Genomic DNA, 15,657 nt, shown 5'->3' with positions numbered 1-15,657 from the left:
TATGTGTGTGTGCTGTGCATAATTATTTTATAGTATACAGCCCTATATTTTACATAAAAGCACGTTTGTGCTGCAAGATGTGCAGTGGCACTGCAAAAGCAAGGGAACCCCAGAGACTGGGCACTGTTGACTAAGCCTCAGCACGCCGGGATGCCTGACTAAGTCACGGAGCTGACAGACTGAATTAGTGTGTGGTGTGTGTGTGTGTGTGCTTTATAGTATAATACAGCTTCTTCCTGAGTCATAGTGAAGTTCGGAATTATTTAAAGGGATTGGACATAGAGAGCTTATTCTGTCTGAGGAAGACTAGTAGGAAAGACTGGATTAGGTGTTCATAGTGATGCACAGCTGAATTTATGCATCGGCGGCGGGGAGACCGAATGCTCAAACAGACGACTCTCTCAAAAGGTCAAAGAGATAGAAGGAAATGACAGAACTGTTAATATGAGAACTGTTAATACACTCAGACACATTCATGTTAGATCAATGCATGCGGTTATACATCCAGAACAGGCGGTATGTGGTGATCATGCATGCAGTGCTCAAATGTTAGGTACAGACACATCAGTTATGAGGAATTACAAATAAAGTCCTGTTACAATTTTAATGAAAGATCTGCATGAAAGTAATGTAACGTAACACACAGACCAACAATATGAATTCTAGACTGACAAACATAGGGACTCATCGGAGACACAACATGAAAAGTGACATTTTGTTACGTTTCTATAGAGAGCCTTAAGTCCCGCCCCTCCGCTTCCGGCTCATGGGACCTTATTTCGGGAAAAATATGTATGGTAGTCAATGGCGAGAGACAACTTATCTTTTTATTCCGTCCGAACTGTGCCCTGAATTACACATATGATGTTTGTCAATTTAAAAGATAATTATGAAAGTCAAGAAAGTCGCAGTTTGTCATAAAACAGAAGAGTAGCGTTTAGTTTTATGTGAAAATCACTCGATGAACTTCATCTCTCGTCTCGCACTATACGTCACCGTTGCATGTGTGTGTGCAGTCTGGTACAACACACTCCGGCATGACGGCGTAACGTTACGATTATAACGTAAGACTATAGAAAAAATGACAGACGTTAGCTTCAGTAAAGTTAGCTTCAGTAAAGTTAGCTTCAGTAAAGTTAGCTTCATTCATTGAGAGAAAAGGTATGACGTCACATGTGCGCCTTTTGGGTTTGTAGTCTTTGTAATTCGTATTTTCACTGTCTTATACCTCAACAGTTTTACATCAAACTCCGACTTTCTTGACTTTAAAATGTATCATACAAACATCATATGTGTAATTCAGGGCACAATTCAAACGAGATCAAAATATTTGTTGTCTCTCGCCATTGACTACCATTCAATATTTTTCCGAAATAAGGTCCCATGGTCCACCGGAAGGGGAGGGACTTAGGCTCTCTTTAGTGCAGGCATGTTTGACTGACAGTTGATGGGATATATTTCTTACCTGTGACATCGATGGGGACAATATCTGTGAGAACAGCTTTAGCCTGCTGCCTCATCTTCTCTTCTGGAGTGGGCAGGGGCGGGGCTTTGGACCATGACATGTGTCCATCAACCTCAAGCCCCTCCTCCTGTGCGGGACTTTGTGCTCTCATTTGGCAGGAGTCTTTCTCCTCCTCTCCTGAAGATGCTGTAGACTGAAAAGATGTGAAAATACAGTGAGTTTCATGACTACAGTAGGCTTATAGAGATAAACAGAAAGTTTAGTAGTAGTAAACCAGTAGGGCATTAATATTCAGACTGCTGCTACATACATTATTTCTCTTTAGCTTTAGTCATGGGTTGTTTAGCTAAGGATTGTGTGCCACAACTTATAGGAGCTCCAGGAGTATACAGAGTGTTTTCATGGGCAACTGACCATCAAACCACACACACATACACACTGAGAAACTAGAATAGAGACAATAAGAATAGAGAAAGGGGGCAGAGAGAGGGGGAACCAGCGAGGCGTTAAGACTCTGTTCACGCATTGTGATTCTGAAATGGGAACGCCGTTCGCAGTTACAAGTGGACCATCTGAAGTTTCAATCCCACACCTGGGCCTCCCTCAGCCTCCCAAACAAACCGAATATAATTAAACCACTACACTACATTTAATTATCCATCCAGGTCACCCACTACCAATAGTCAAACACCAATTCTTATTATTAAATGTTTGAATTACAGCTTACCTTGATTTGCACACAAAAACGAAGACTACTTAGGAATAACGTTATAGTTTATTTGTTCTGAAAATAAAACCCTTTTCTTTCATTGTAACGTTAACCCCAGAGTTCTTTAAAACGTTATAAACGGCTGTAAACCATAAACAAATATATTACAGTGTTACTCTTGTCTTGCTTAAAACAAAAACAAAAAATAATACGAAAATAAAATCAATACAGTGATTCCAAAAGTACCGACTTTGGTACTGAAATTTAAAAAAATGTGACGATACCATAGTAGACAGTATATGGACGATACCAACATTACCCTCTAGCATTCCGAGCGCTGTTGAACTAACAACTTTGAGTCGCACGCGCTCTAAATATATGTCTCTGATTGGCCATTGTGTTCACGCGCGCAACATATATGTCTCTGATTGGCCATTATGTTCACGCGCTCAACACATATGTCTGTGATTGGCTGATCGTGTTTGACGCGCTTCACCGCGCCTGACACAAGAGCGTTTGAAAGCAGGTGATATATCGCGGTGATAGATGCCTGCTTTCAAACGCTCCCGTGTGCTGTAACTGTAAGCACACGGACAGGTCTATTTACAACAATTAGATATAATAACTGAATAAATAAATAAATGTATTATGTATATGTTACAACATGTGTTTGAAGCGCAATCACTGTAGCCAATCACAGACATATATGTTGAGCTCGTGAAACACAATGGCGAATCAGTGGCGTTTAGGAATCCGTTCAAAAGGGAAATGCTGATATCACATTTTTAAGTAACAGTAATTTTGTTATATATTGTCACTTTAGCCTGCTCTAATAAAACAATTTAATGAGTATTATTTATTTATTCTCCTTTAAAATTGAAGCCAAAAATAAAACAAAGCAGCAAACAATATTTATGTTTCATGATCTTCAGCAAGAATATTAAAGGTAAAATAGTTTTTTAATGATATAACAAAAAGAAGAGAAAGAATGAAATCGGAAAAGAATCGGAAAGAGGGCCAGTCCAGCCCTGTAACCCGAGTTAACCTCATCCCAGTGGGGTGGGAACGCAGGTCTAGGGTGGGGAAGGAGGTTAAAGGGCATGGGATCCTTTAGGGTGGGCCAGGGGCAGCAGGAGGACAAAAGGACCCCCGAATCTTTGCTTTTACTGTGTCTGACCTTTCCAGGGCCCCTGAACGCAGTGTGATGACGAGCAATAAAGGATGGAGAATGAGGGCAAGGGTATGGTGTGCCATAAACAAAACCGCATGATTTCTTGCTAAAAACATTTTTGATTGTCCTATTGAATCTGTTCAGTAAAACCCCCTTTCTTTCAAACCTGTCTTCAATGCTCATAAGCTGCTTTCTAAATCACAATATCTCAGTAAGTAGTAACTATTTTAACAATAATAGTTTCATTAGAGTGTCATTCTCCTGAGGTCCAGCTCTCATAATGGGGCCACACATGGCTGACAACATTAATGAAGCCAGCAGAGATACAGAAGAACCGAGGCGGGAACTCCACAGAGGAACATGTGATTCATTACCCAGAAGCCCATGTGCAGACACACTCCCTCCAGCAGAGGGCAGACTAATCCCACAGGCTGCTACAGTCAGCTTTCTGATCTGATATCACTCTCTTTATTCATCAATTCATTATTTTTATGGCCAATAATCAATATGGTGGCAAATATTGTACATCTATATTAACAAAAAATTCCTTTACACTACGTGAATTCATCTTTAAAAAAACAAACATGTTTTAGCACATTAAAAAACTTGGTATAGGAAAAAGAGTATAGGGGAAAAAACGATATAAAGTGCTAAATAATAATAATCATTATTATTATATTTAATATGCAGATATATAATTATATGATTATTATTCAATACTATTCAATGTTTAAAATATAAATAAACACAAAAAATGCAAAATATGGTCTCTGATATTTTGTTAAATATGCCTACCTTTTTATCAGCGTCATCACCTTCGATGTCCTCATCCTCATGTTGCGAGTTTGAGGAGCCTGAGAATGTGGGTCCCTGTGAGTAATACTGTGAGCTGCGGAAACCATCTTTCCTCAGTTTATCACAGTCTGTGGGAACAGAGCAGAAACATCAGGGCCGGTCCGGAAGGAAGTTTTTAGGAACATTCAAACATAGAAGTATAGAAGCAGATAGTGTTGGTTTAGCTCCCTCTAGTGGTTTGAGAGAGAAATCACCATTTGTAGGTCTTCATGAAAATGAGGAATGATGCAAATTGTCTGATCCAACTAATAATAAGATAATTAAATTAAAGTTTTTGTTAAGCACCTTTACTAAATAAATATTCTGGATGAGAGAGAGAACTAGAGATTAGAAAAGAGAAGTAGACTGAGATCTGTTCTGCTCTCTCTGTGTGTGTGTGTGTGTGTGTGATGGGTAGGTTTAGGGATAGGGGCAGTGTAAGGTGTGTGTGTGTGATGGGTAGGTTTAGGGATAGGGGCAGTGTAAGGTGTGTGTGTGTGTGTGTGTGATGGGTAGGTTTAGGGATAGGGGCAGTGTAAGGTGTGTGTGTGTGATGGGTAGGTTTAGGGATAGGGGCAGTGTAAGGTGTGTGTGTGTGTGTGTGTGTGTGTGTGTGTGTGTGTGTGAGATGGGCAGGTTTAGGGATAGGGGCAGTGTAAGGTGTGTGTGTGATGGGTAGGTTTAGGGATAGGGGCAGTGTAAGGTGTGTGTGTGATGGGTAGGTTTAGGGATAGGGGCAGTGTAAGGTGTGTGTGTGTGTGTGTGATGGGTAGGTTTAGGGATGGGGCAGTGTAAAGTGTGTGTGTGTGTGTTGGACAGGTTTAGAGATAGGGGCAGTGTAAGGGGCCAGAATATACAGTTTGTACAGTATAAAAACCATTACGCCTATGGAATGTCCTCACAAGTATAGCAGTGTGTGTGTGTGTGTGTGTGTGTGTGTGTGTGTGTGTGTGTGTGTGTCTGTGTGTGTGACAGACTGGCTTTCTAAGCTAACTGTTGCAGATGGCTGCTCCATCCCCTTGGCATACATCCCACAATCCCTTCAGTCATTCAGTCGAGTGAATCCAGCAGTCTCTCTGCTGACAAAATAAATAATGCTCGTCTGCTTTCATTATTTCCTGATGTGTGTTTGATGACACTTCACTGCAGCGGTGCGATGCACTCCATTAAATAGCTGAAGTGAGCAATTTCTGTGCCACTGACAGCAACAAACAGAACTGCAAAAATATTGACTTGTTTTGCAAAGTTTTCACAAACCACTCCCTTCTCTGCCAATGGTCAGAAACAAATAATCTCATAAATTCTTTGTTGGCTGGCCGAGATGTGTTCACACTTTTGGAGAGATCAGAGTGGCTTACTCGATGGGTGTCTTTGCATATTAAAAATATTGAACATAAAAATGCACTCCTCAGCTTTAAAAATGCCAGAGATGGGCAAACAGAATCAAACCACATATTTGCACAAGAGCAATGCACATATAGGAGACAAATCAAGAGTCTAAAATGACTAAAACATCCAGACTGTTAAAATGTCTTCCTCTAATTCTGGAGTTTGTCAGAACCACTATTTATTTTGTTTGCTAATCCTTCAACACTTGTCCATCAGCTAAGACTTTAAATAGAGACAAGCAGGTTTACAAACGCTTTTTACCCTGTCATCAAACATTAAAGACTCCTGTGAACTTCCTCTGATCTACATGTGCCTGGTGTTGTTTGTCTTGGCAGAATAAGTGAGACTAAGACTAACCAAAGAGAGACTGTCAGGAAAGAAAAGACATATAACAAGTGAGTGGGAAGTATAAACAGCGCTGGGAAAAGTGTTTGATGGTACGGCTCGACCTGTCCTCATGTCCTCTAGTCTTGAAGGCTGCGTTTACACTTGGCATTAACATGCGATCGCCATGATGGATCAAGCAGATCGGATCATTAGCCAATCAGGACACAGTGCGTTTACATTTGTTCATATTAAGTAGCCTCTGTATCTGGATAACCGATCGGATTTCTGTTTCCTGCATAATATTTAAATTAGGTCTGTAGCACGACACCAAATTAAGAGTAAAGATGATATAATAAATTAAACAATGTCCCAATTGCTTTCACTCACTCACTTTACTTTCCTGTGCAATCTCCAGTCTTAGATCAAATTACGTTTTTTGAATGAAGGAATATTTCCAGAGTTGATCATACAAAAATAACTGGGTTTATCATGTTAAACTGCACATCATCGATCATCGGGGGTTAAAGGTTATAGCGTGCAATGACTATATTAACAGAAATGGGAGATTAATAAACATGCAGAAACAATAATTTAATAAATTCAACATTTAAAACATTAAAAAATAGAACGTTTATTCCTGTTATTCCTCTGGCAAAGCAGCGCAAGCTCTTCATTAAGATCTCATGATCACAGCTGTGATTGTACAGGCGATCGCCTCTTCAGATAATGTTGCACAATTAAAATGAAAAATGACACACACAGTATCATGTAAGTCTAAATAAACTGTTTTAAATATTGACGTTTATTGTAAGGTTCAAATAAGTTTAATTTATTGTCTAAACTGCGTCTGGTCATTATTTTCTGACAGCACGTGGGGAGATTTATATGACGTTCACCTGTGAATGCAGACACACACACACACACACACACACACACACACACACACACACACACACACACACACACACACACACACACACACACACACACACACGACGGCTGATTGCGTTTACATTACACTGAGATCCGATCACAGTGCGTCCTCGACTCGCTCCGGACCTGGACACACTGATCGATAACATTCCCATAAGAAATGCGTTTACACTTGTCTTTTCAATGTGTGTGTGGACAACATCCGGATACAGGGCGCATGTTAATGCCAAGTGTAAACGCAGCCTTCCTCTCTGCTATCTGAAGGCTTGAGGTCTCTAATAGAGTAATATGACCTACACACCTGTGCCTGTATAATTAATCAGGCTTCACATCAGCCACCTGCACTGTTAGATCAGTCCTGAGAATCTGCTAACTGAACCTTGAGCCGACCCCTGGATGTCACAGGTGTCCAGTGTGACATCATGGGCACGTTCACCTGCTGCCCGGTGTGTTTGTTCCCATAGCAATGCTGATCTCATGAGAACTGCGGCGGGTTTGATGTAGATTCTGGTGTTCGGGCTCATACCTCTGAGAGCTGTTTTCAAGTTAACTTTGGCCTGGCGGTGCAGGTCTTCCACGCAGGACGGTCTGGAGCCCGGCAGAAAGACGTTCTCCTGCTGGTGCCATGGAGCCGTGTAGTGCACAGTCCACTTTTTCTCTTCATCCAGATTAGATACAGCTAAAAAAAGAAAGACACTTAATATTATTAACATGCCATGATAAACATTTCAAATTACCTAAATGTAGCCGTTTATTCTAGCAAAACTCATTGAACTAAACGCAAAGGACATGCACGTTTGCCAAATGCAAGACAAATGTGACCGTTTGTGGACTCAAAAATAGCCAAAAGGCCTCATCCACACTATTGCGTTTTCGTTTAGAAACGGAGAATTAAAGCGAATACGATCTCCGTCCACACCAGCGTTTTAGCTGCGTATTAGAATTGATCTCCGTCCACATTAAAACGACTGAAAACGCGGATCACGTGACCATTCACCAACACTGGGCGTGCGCGTGCCAGTGTAAACAGGCGCATGTAGGCAGTTGTAAAATGCATTATTTACTTGCACAACAGCTGCTAGAAAAGACATCAACGTCAGTAACGCTTGTGATTCGTTGTCCATGTTGAGTCACTAACGTTACACAGTCCAGGCTGTTTTTGTATGTGTTCTTCCCGGGGACGGGTCATGTGATGGGTGGCTGACGAATCAGGGAAGGATACGCCATGACTGATGACACCCAATCATAGAGCCGAGCGTGAGCCTCTGCGTCATCGTTTGTAAAGTCCTCCGCTTTTACCCGTCTTATGCCGGGCGTACACCAAAGGATTTTCACAGTCCCAGACTAAAGACCGGCAGTCTTTAGGAATCTTACTGTAGTCTCGGTGCGCTCCCGTCGTCTCGATCGTTAAATGTGAGGGGATAATCTGCAGTCGGCGTCTCGGCGACCCGATTTATGCCAGTCTTTCTCTAGTCTTTCATATCAAACATGTTTGATATTATCGCAAGTCCTAGCGTAGTCATAGTGACGTAAAACAATCAACAACCAATCAACAACCAAGGAAGCCATCAGTCACAACAAAGAAACATGTCGACGGACGTGGAAACACAACGAGCGCCAAGTAGGCGAAAATGGACCGTGGATAAAGAGGAGCGCCTTGTCGAGCTGTGGGCAGAGCAGCCGTGTCTTTCTGATGTAAACTGCCATTTATACCACGACAGAGTGGAAAAAGAAAAGAAGTGGACCGATATTGCCGAAGCCATCGACATGTCTGCATTTAAAATTATACCCTTTCAAGACATTTAGTTCAAACTATTGTTCTCATCATATAATTATATAGATTCATAACCCCCATATACAGTCATGTGAAAAAGTTAGGTCATCCCATTAAATAGTCAACTCTTTATTAAGAGATGTTCACATAACAATGTCTAATTAGATTTTTTTCATTCCTGGAAAAGAAAGTGATTTATTGTAATTAAACAATATAAATTAACATATTTTTACTCATCAAACAAAAAATATGCATAAAAATGCCTATTTTAATGGAGGAAAATAGTTGTTGTAGTCTTGTAAATAGTGTCACTACAAGATTCAGTGTTTGTAAAATCTTTAGTCTGAGACTGTGAGTCTGTGAAACCAAGTCTTTAGATGTGAGCTGATAATCTTATAAAGTCTTTTCTAAATCTTTTCAAAGTCTTTAGGTGTACAGAAGGCATAAAACGCCCTCCGGAGATTCAAAACGCAAAACGGGGTCGGCAGCGTTTCTAAACTTCTCTGTTTTAGGTTTTATCTGGACGGGAGGTGCAAACGTAGCAAAAAGTCTCCGTTTCTAATCTAAAACGCAGTAGTGTGGATGGGGCCTGAGTCAGTTAACCCAAAAAACTGGAACCAAAGAGTGACCCAAAGTGAACAGGAAGGCCAGTAAACTACCTAGCAGAGGTGCAAATGAGGCATGGGGAATGTTGAAGGAAAGACCCCTGGAGCTGGGACCACCAGCTGTTCCGACAGCAAACAAACGAGAACAACAGGCTGGTGGTCACGGCGTGAGAGGAAGGGAAAGTACAGGAGCAGAGGCGGGGGTTCCCACAGGTGCGAGGAGCTCTGTCCACAGGTGGCACTGGGCCATTAGGCCGTGATGGCCCATCATGCGAGAGCTGCCAGACTGACAAGCGGAGCCCACGGGACGCCTTTGTCTTCATTCATGAGGCATCAGGACTTTCAGTATAGAAGTGATTTCTTACTCCCTCTTCAGAGAGACTAACACATGATGATGTGTGACTGCAAATGAATCTATCAAGGGCTTCTGTGCACAGCTTCAGGTATCACTCGGGACAAATGCCATTGCGAGAATGTGAATTTAAAATAAATAATTACTAAATATTGTGCAATACGCTACCATGAAAAAGTCCCTTATTCACAACAAAGCTGCATTTATTCGATCAAAAATACAAAAAAAAAAATTCTATTTACAAATCTCTCTCTCTCTCTCTCTATATATATATATATATTAGTGCTGGGCAAAGATTAATCGCATCCAAAATAAAAGTTTGTGTTTACATAATATATGTGTGTGTGTACTGTGTATAATTATTTTGTATATATAAATACACACATATGCATGTATATATTTAAGAAATATTTGCATATACACTGTATATATTTATACATACATTATATTATATATAAATATACATATTTTATATATATATACATAACACATTTTTCTTAAATATATTCATGCATGTCTGTGTATTTATATAAACAAAATAATTATACACAGTACACACGTTATGTTTTATTTTGGATGCGATTAATCACTAATATATATATATATAAAGTACAATGTGAAAACAATATGGGGAAGGTGGCGGACTCGAACTCAAACCAATCAAACTTGGCAATCAAACCAAGTGTGAAAACATGTTCTTTTATTCCTTCTCCAGAGTTATCTCTGTTTATTAACCACAACACTGGGACTTTCAACTTATTGTTGGGCTTCAAAGGGACGCTCTCTCCTCAAAGGCATCATCTGTGAATGTGCAGACATCAGGCGGGACAAAGCAGTCACACACACGGGAGGATGCAGAGAAAAACACGTTACAAATACAGCCGTTTGTAAACTGATCATCCAGTGCTGATGAATCTCTCTGTTTAGGACATAAATGAACTGCTTCAATTCTGTCAGAGCCACCAAACATCAAGCATCCAAAGTGCAGAGGAGCTCTGTGTATTATTCTGAACACAAAAACTAATCACAGACTTGTCCCTAGAAAGTGTCCACAGTCGGAAATATTGAGTTTTCATTTCATTTGTGCTTTTGCCTAGGGTTAGTACGGTACATACATGTTATGTAATCATGGCTTCATTGGTATGGTAACAAATAAACAGGTCAACAATCTACAAACCAGCCGACACTGTCACACAACCAGACCAAATATACTAAATATTTTTATTATTTGTTATCACAACTTTTTATCTTTTGTCAAATCAACTTTGATAACTAATGTGGTGAAGATAACATACTATTTTGAGTTTCTGTTTATTAAATATTAACTTAATTTTTTTAATTACAACGAACTAAAAAATTTAAGGCAACAAGGTAACTTGCTTTTTTAAGTTACATCAACATTTTTTTTAACAGTGTGTAGTGACCCTAAATAAAATAGATGAAATAATGACTGTTTTCTAAAAGTCTTCTTGAACACAAACACATCATCACTGAGAAAAATATACTCAAGCACATTTGTTTATTCTATCAAGAGGACCGTTTGCAGGACGACAAAACCAGATGCACAAACTACTCTCAGTAGGAGAGATAAAAGTGAGCAAGCCCTTTGAAGTGCCTACAGTAAATATCAGATGATTCTGGGCAATACACACACACACACACACACTCAGATAGCCCGGTCCCCGACCCATTAAACCTGTCTGTGTGCCCTCGGGGAGTGAGGAGAGCGGCAGCAGGAACAAAAACCTGCATTGTGCCCAACATCAATCTCCACATCAGCCTGAGCTCAGCACTCAGAATCGGCCCATTGAAAACTCCCATAATCCCCCTGGTCCTGCTCGGACCCGCACAAAACACACACACTTTGCCGTTACCACCACGTGTCGTGTAGCACTGGAATAAAATGACCTCATCCACCAAATTTCAGCTCAAAAGATAAATGATCATAATTAAAAATGAATCACAATTTAATTTATTATTATTTTATCAATATATAATTGTGCTCTGTATTCCTGAGATATCAAACAAAAAATATTTATTAACATTGGATTATGTTTTTTTTTTTTTAAGGCTTGCCTTTTAATTTAGCTGATAAGGTATTTTATGTCAATGAACTAAAGGTTACGTAGGAGATCAACCAGTTTCTGGTTTAAGTGCAAATTGTATACAAACATTATTCAAAAGAGCTGATGCTAAATTCTGATTAATAGAGTTAAGACACAAATATATTATAAGTACAATATTCTTAAAATATTTAATATCATATTCATAACGTTGTAATATTCTTTTCTGTTAGTATCTGTTAACAAATTACATTTTTAAAATGACATCAATTAACAATGTTATTAAAATATTATCGTTATTAAAGTTGAACTTGGGAATTGAGAATGCACATTAAATTTTGACCAATACAGAATTTTTCCTATAAAAAAACTAAACTATTGTTGGCTAATAAGTATTAATATATTGCACGTCTAACGTAAATATTTGAAAATCGTGTAGGTATATAAAAAAGATGCACACAAGCACTATTGTTCATACATGGCCATTGGTCATTCTCTGGTCATCACACAGCAACAGGTTTGTTTTAGCTTTTCTATGAAGTGTACAGGAAATGACTCATCAGTCCGTGTTGAAATACAGATTTACAGCTCTATATGAACTATGAACTTACACACCTAACAATCCAAGACCTGGCACATTCAATCAAATCCCTTCAAATGTTAAGAAACCACAAGCTGAGAGATTAACAAAACGCATATCTATTTAAACAAGTTCAGAAAACTACCCAGAAACCCATCTGATCTCCATCAGCACTGGAGACATATGGCCAACAAGTTCTTACCCTTCCGCTTGAAGTATTTAATGACTGACTTGAGTGAAGTCCCGATGAACACCATTATTCCAGAGTGTGTGTGGCAGGTGGACTGGACCCTGTGTTGAATTGTGACGGCCTCCCAGAACACGGGAGCGCTGGACGACGAGTGTGTGTCGACAAGCCGGTGTCCTTTTGCCAACAAGTCAGTGTGTGCCTCTCCCCATTTGATCAACGCTTATCGTCTCGACAATGAGCCCCTCCTACTCACACACACACACACCCTCAACCCAACCCTGGGAAACACCTCCTCCTTCCTAACACACACACACACACTCCCTGGGGCTTGGAGGGAGGGGTGTAGTATATGCCCCTCTGTTCATCTGTGCTTCGGTTACCGAGAAGCTCTCCTATGATCAGCTCATCCGCTTCTACTCTACATTTACATTTTACATTTAGTCATTTAGCAGACGCTTTTATCCAAAGCGACTTACAACTGAGGACTACAGCAAGCGAGTCATCGTGAGGAGGCAAAAACAACGCAAGAAGTATATATTTTTACTCTAATACAGGAGGTCAGAGGAAACACAAATCACGACTGAGATAGCTTTAATCTCGCTATTGTTTCTCCTAAGCCCCAAACAAGCTGAAATTGAGACTTTTGTTAAACTTTCTGATTTTTGTTCTATGAAAAAGATGCTTGAATGTTTATAGAGTCAACGATGATTTCTCAACAGCGTCTCAAAATGTGCTCAGATCTTCCAAGATCAGAAAGTTTTTGTTACTTCTCTAATTAATACACAAGCAAACAGGAAAGAAAAAATACAAATTAAATCCCTGTAGTATTTCAACGGTTTCTTCTAGAAGGCAAGGCTTTTGCTCAGATTTTTCTCCTGATTTTGTCATGCTTTTGTGTGTCTGTGTGTGTGGGTGTGTGTCTGTGTGAGAGTGTGTGTGTGAGAGAGAGAGAGAGAGAGAGAGAGAGAGAGAGAGTGTGTGTGTGTGTATTATGCACACCAAGTCTGGATTAATTTGAAAAAATAAATAAAACAGTAATAATGTGAAATATGAGTGTCACATCAGTGTCACATGATCATTCAGAAATCAGTATAATATGCTGATAAAAGTTATTATTATTATAAAAAATTCCTTATTATGAAGGTTGAAAATATTTTTTTTAGAAAACAAAAATGTAAATATAAGTCTTTATTGTCACTTTTGATCACTTTGATTTATCATCACTGAATAAATCGAATAGCCGAATAAATTGAATAGCTGAAAATATTTAATATTCGATATATAGATACATCACTGTCAACAAATATGTTCATTTTCATTTCTCTTAAAGGGATAGTTCACTTTAAAATGAAAGTTCTGTCATCATTTACTCACCCTCAAGATGTTTCAAACCTGTATGAATTTCTTTCTTCTGCTGAACACAAAGGAAGATATTTTGAAGAATGTCAGTAACCAGACAGTTAACTGGTCCCATTGACTCCCATAATACCATAATACAGGTTTGAAACAACTTGAGAGGGTGAGTAAATGATGACAGAATTTTCATTTTAATGGAAATGGAAATATTTTAAGGATAAATAAGAACTTAGTTAAGTCTCCTGAGCTGCGAAAGAAAGCATCTGAGCAATAAAACTCTCACTTCGGACCCTGATGCTTCGCTTTCATCTGTTGCAACCAGGCATGTGTGTTCATTCACATATGTGCGCATCCGTCTCGGTCTTCACTGAGGACAGAAGGAACGGGTCTCCCACTGATAAGCCGACACACACAGCCACTGAATCTAGACCACTGGAATATAGATCACACACACACAATCTGCCTCATTGTCCACACACACACCATGACCCTGTTTCTTTTCAGTCTGAGGGGGTGCGGAGGGATATGAATGGAGGGGGGATGAAGGCGGGGGTGAATTTGGACCTGAATGGAGTTGCAAATGATTACTGAACTAGAGGAGGTAATGCATCGAACCCCCCTCCCCCCATCCTAACATGTCCCAATCACACCCACAGCAAGTCAAACTCACACTTCCAGGCCATTCCTGATCTTCACTTGCTTATATTCGCTGCTGGTTAAAATGTTTTATGTTTTAATGTTTTAACAAGTGAATTTAAAAGGAAACAAGTGTGTGTTGCTCTCTTTTACTCACTGCCAAATTCACACAGTAAGGCTTTTCTGGGCATACGGCCGATATCCGGCCTCTTCCTCACGAGCCGATTCTCTCTGCACGTGTATGTGTGTGTATTCCCGTCGCTGTCTGGCGCCGGCGCGTGTACAGTATCAGGATTATGTAGCTCACGCCGGCTGCAGTAATTAACACGCTATTGTTCTGGTCTCACTCCACAGACGGCTCAACATCTCGGTCTGTCACTGCAGGATTACAGTCATTTCAGACTGTCTATCTGTCTATCTGTGTGTGTGTGTATGCGTACAGTGTGACATACCTCATGGCTTGTTCGATAAGTGTCAGAAATCTATTCATGAGATTCTGGGGTGAAGTTGAACAGCCAATCAGAGCGCTTGAATCTCTCACACTTAGTCTGGGCTCTCTGCATCCGACAGACCCACATTATGTGTGTGTGTGTGTGTATGTGTGTGCGAGAGAGAGAGAGAGAGAGAGAGAGAGAGAGAGAGAGAGAGAGAGAGAGTGTGTGTGTGTGTGTGTGTGTGTGTGTGTGTGTGTGTAATGGAGCAGTTGTCATATCCCTCCCTCTTCACAAACACACACACACACACACACACACACACACACACACACACACACACACACACACACACACGTATGCTTTCTCAAACCATTTCCTGCAATTGTGAAATGTGAAAATCATCATTAGGAGAAAACTCAAATGGACCATCATACAGAAAGGTCAAAAAGTGTGAGAGCACATGGGAAATCTTTTATTTATTTATTTTAACCTTGACATGAACCAAAAGTTTTAATATTTTGCTAAATTTTAAACAAAAATAATGATCTAAAATAAATTTGCATTCAGGATTCAGCAATATTTTAGGATACTAATCTTATTTAAAAAATCTTATTTAAACCTGGGCAAATCAAAAGTTTTAAGATTTTCATAAGTTTAAAACAAAAGTAATTCAGGATTCAGTGTTATTTTATGTCACTAATCAAAAATGTGGTTCATATTAATGTCAATTCAACTTTTATTTTCAATCTAAAAAAGACGACTTTAGAATATAATTTATTTTAATACAAATCTCCAGTGTTGGGGAAAGTTCCTTTTAAAAGTAACGAGTTAAAATATTG

The 15,657-nt window shown here is 39.6% G+C and overlaps 1 protein-coding gene across 9 annotated transcripts in view; it reads right to left on the bottom strand.

The window, feature by feature from the left end:
* nhsl1b (NHS-like 1b) overlaps window positions 1–15,657 on the bottom strand; it is a 130,380-nt gene that overhangs the window by 17,788 nt on the left and 96,935 nt on the right. For 7 of the 9 annotated variants that reach the window (XM_079639475.1, XM_079639479.1, XM_079639476.1 and 4 more), the window contains exons 2-4: window positions 7,355–7,507; window positions 4,141–4,268; window positions 1,466–1,658 (exon numbers count right to left, since the gene is read on the bottom strand). In XM_079639475.1, coding sequence (XP_079495601.1) covers window positions 1,466–1,658; window positions 4,141–4,268; window positions 7,355–7,507 — 474 coding nt within the window. Of the gene's footprint in view, window positions 1–1,465; window positions 1,659–4,140; window positions 4,269–7,354; window positions 7,508–12,404; window positions 12,475–15,657 lie in introns of those variants that run through there. The other 2 variants (XM_079639481.1, XM_079639483.1) reach the window with 1 other exon arrangement.

Source organism: Phoxinus phoxinus (genome assembly GCF_949152265.1).
Source record: "Phoxinus phoxinus genome assembly, chromosome: 16".
Taxonomy (NCBI): domain Eukaryota; kingdom Metazoa; phylum Chordata; class Actinopteri; order Cypriniformes; family Leuciscidae; genus Phoxinus; species Phoxinus phoxinus.
Note: the sequence above shows the minus strand (reverse complement) of the source record. Positions and strands in the feature narration are given on the sequence as shown.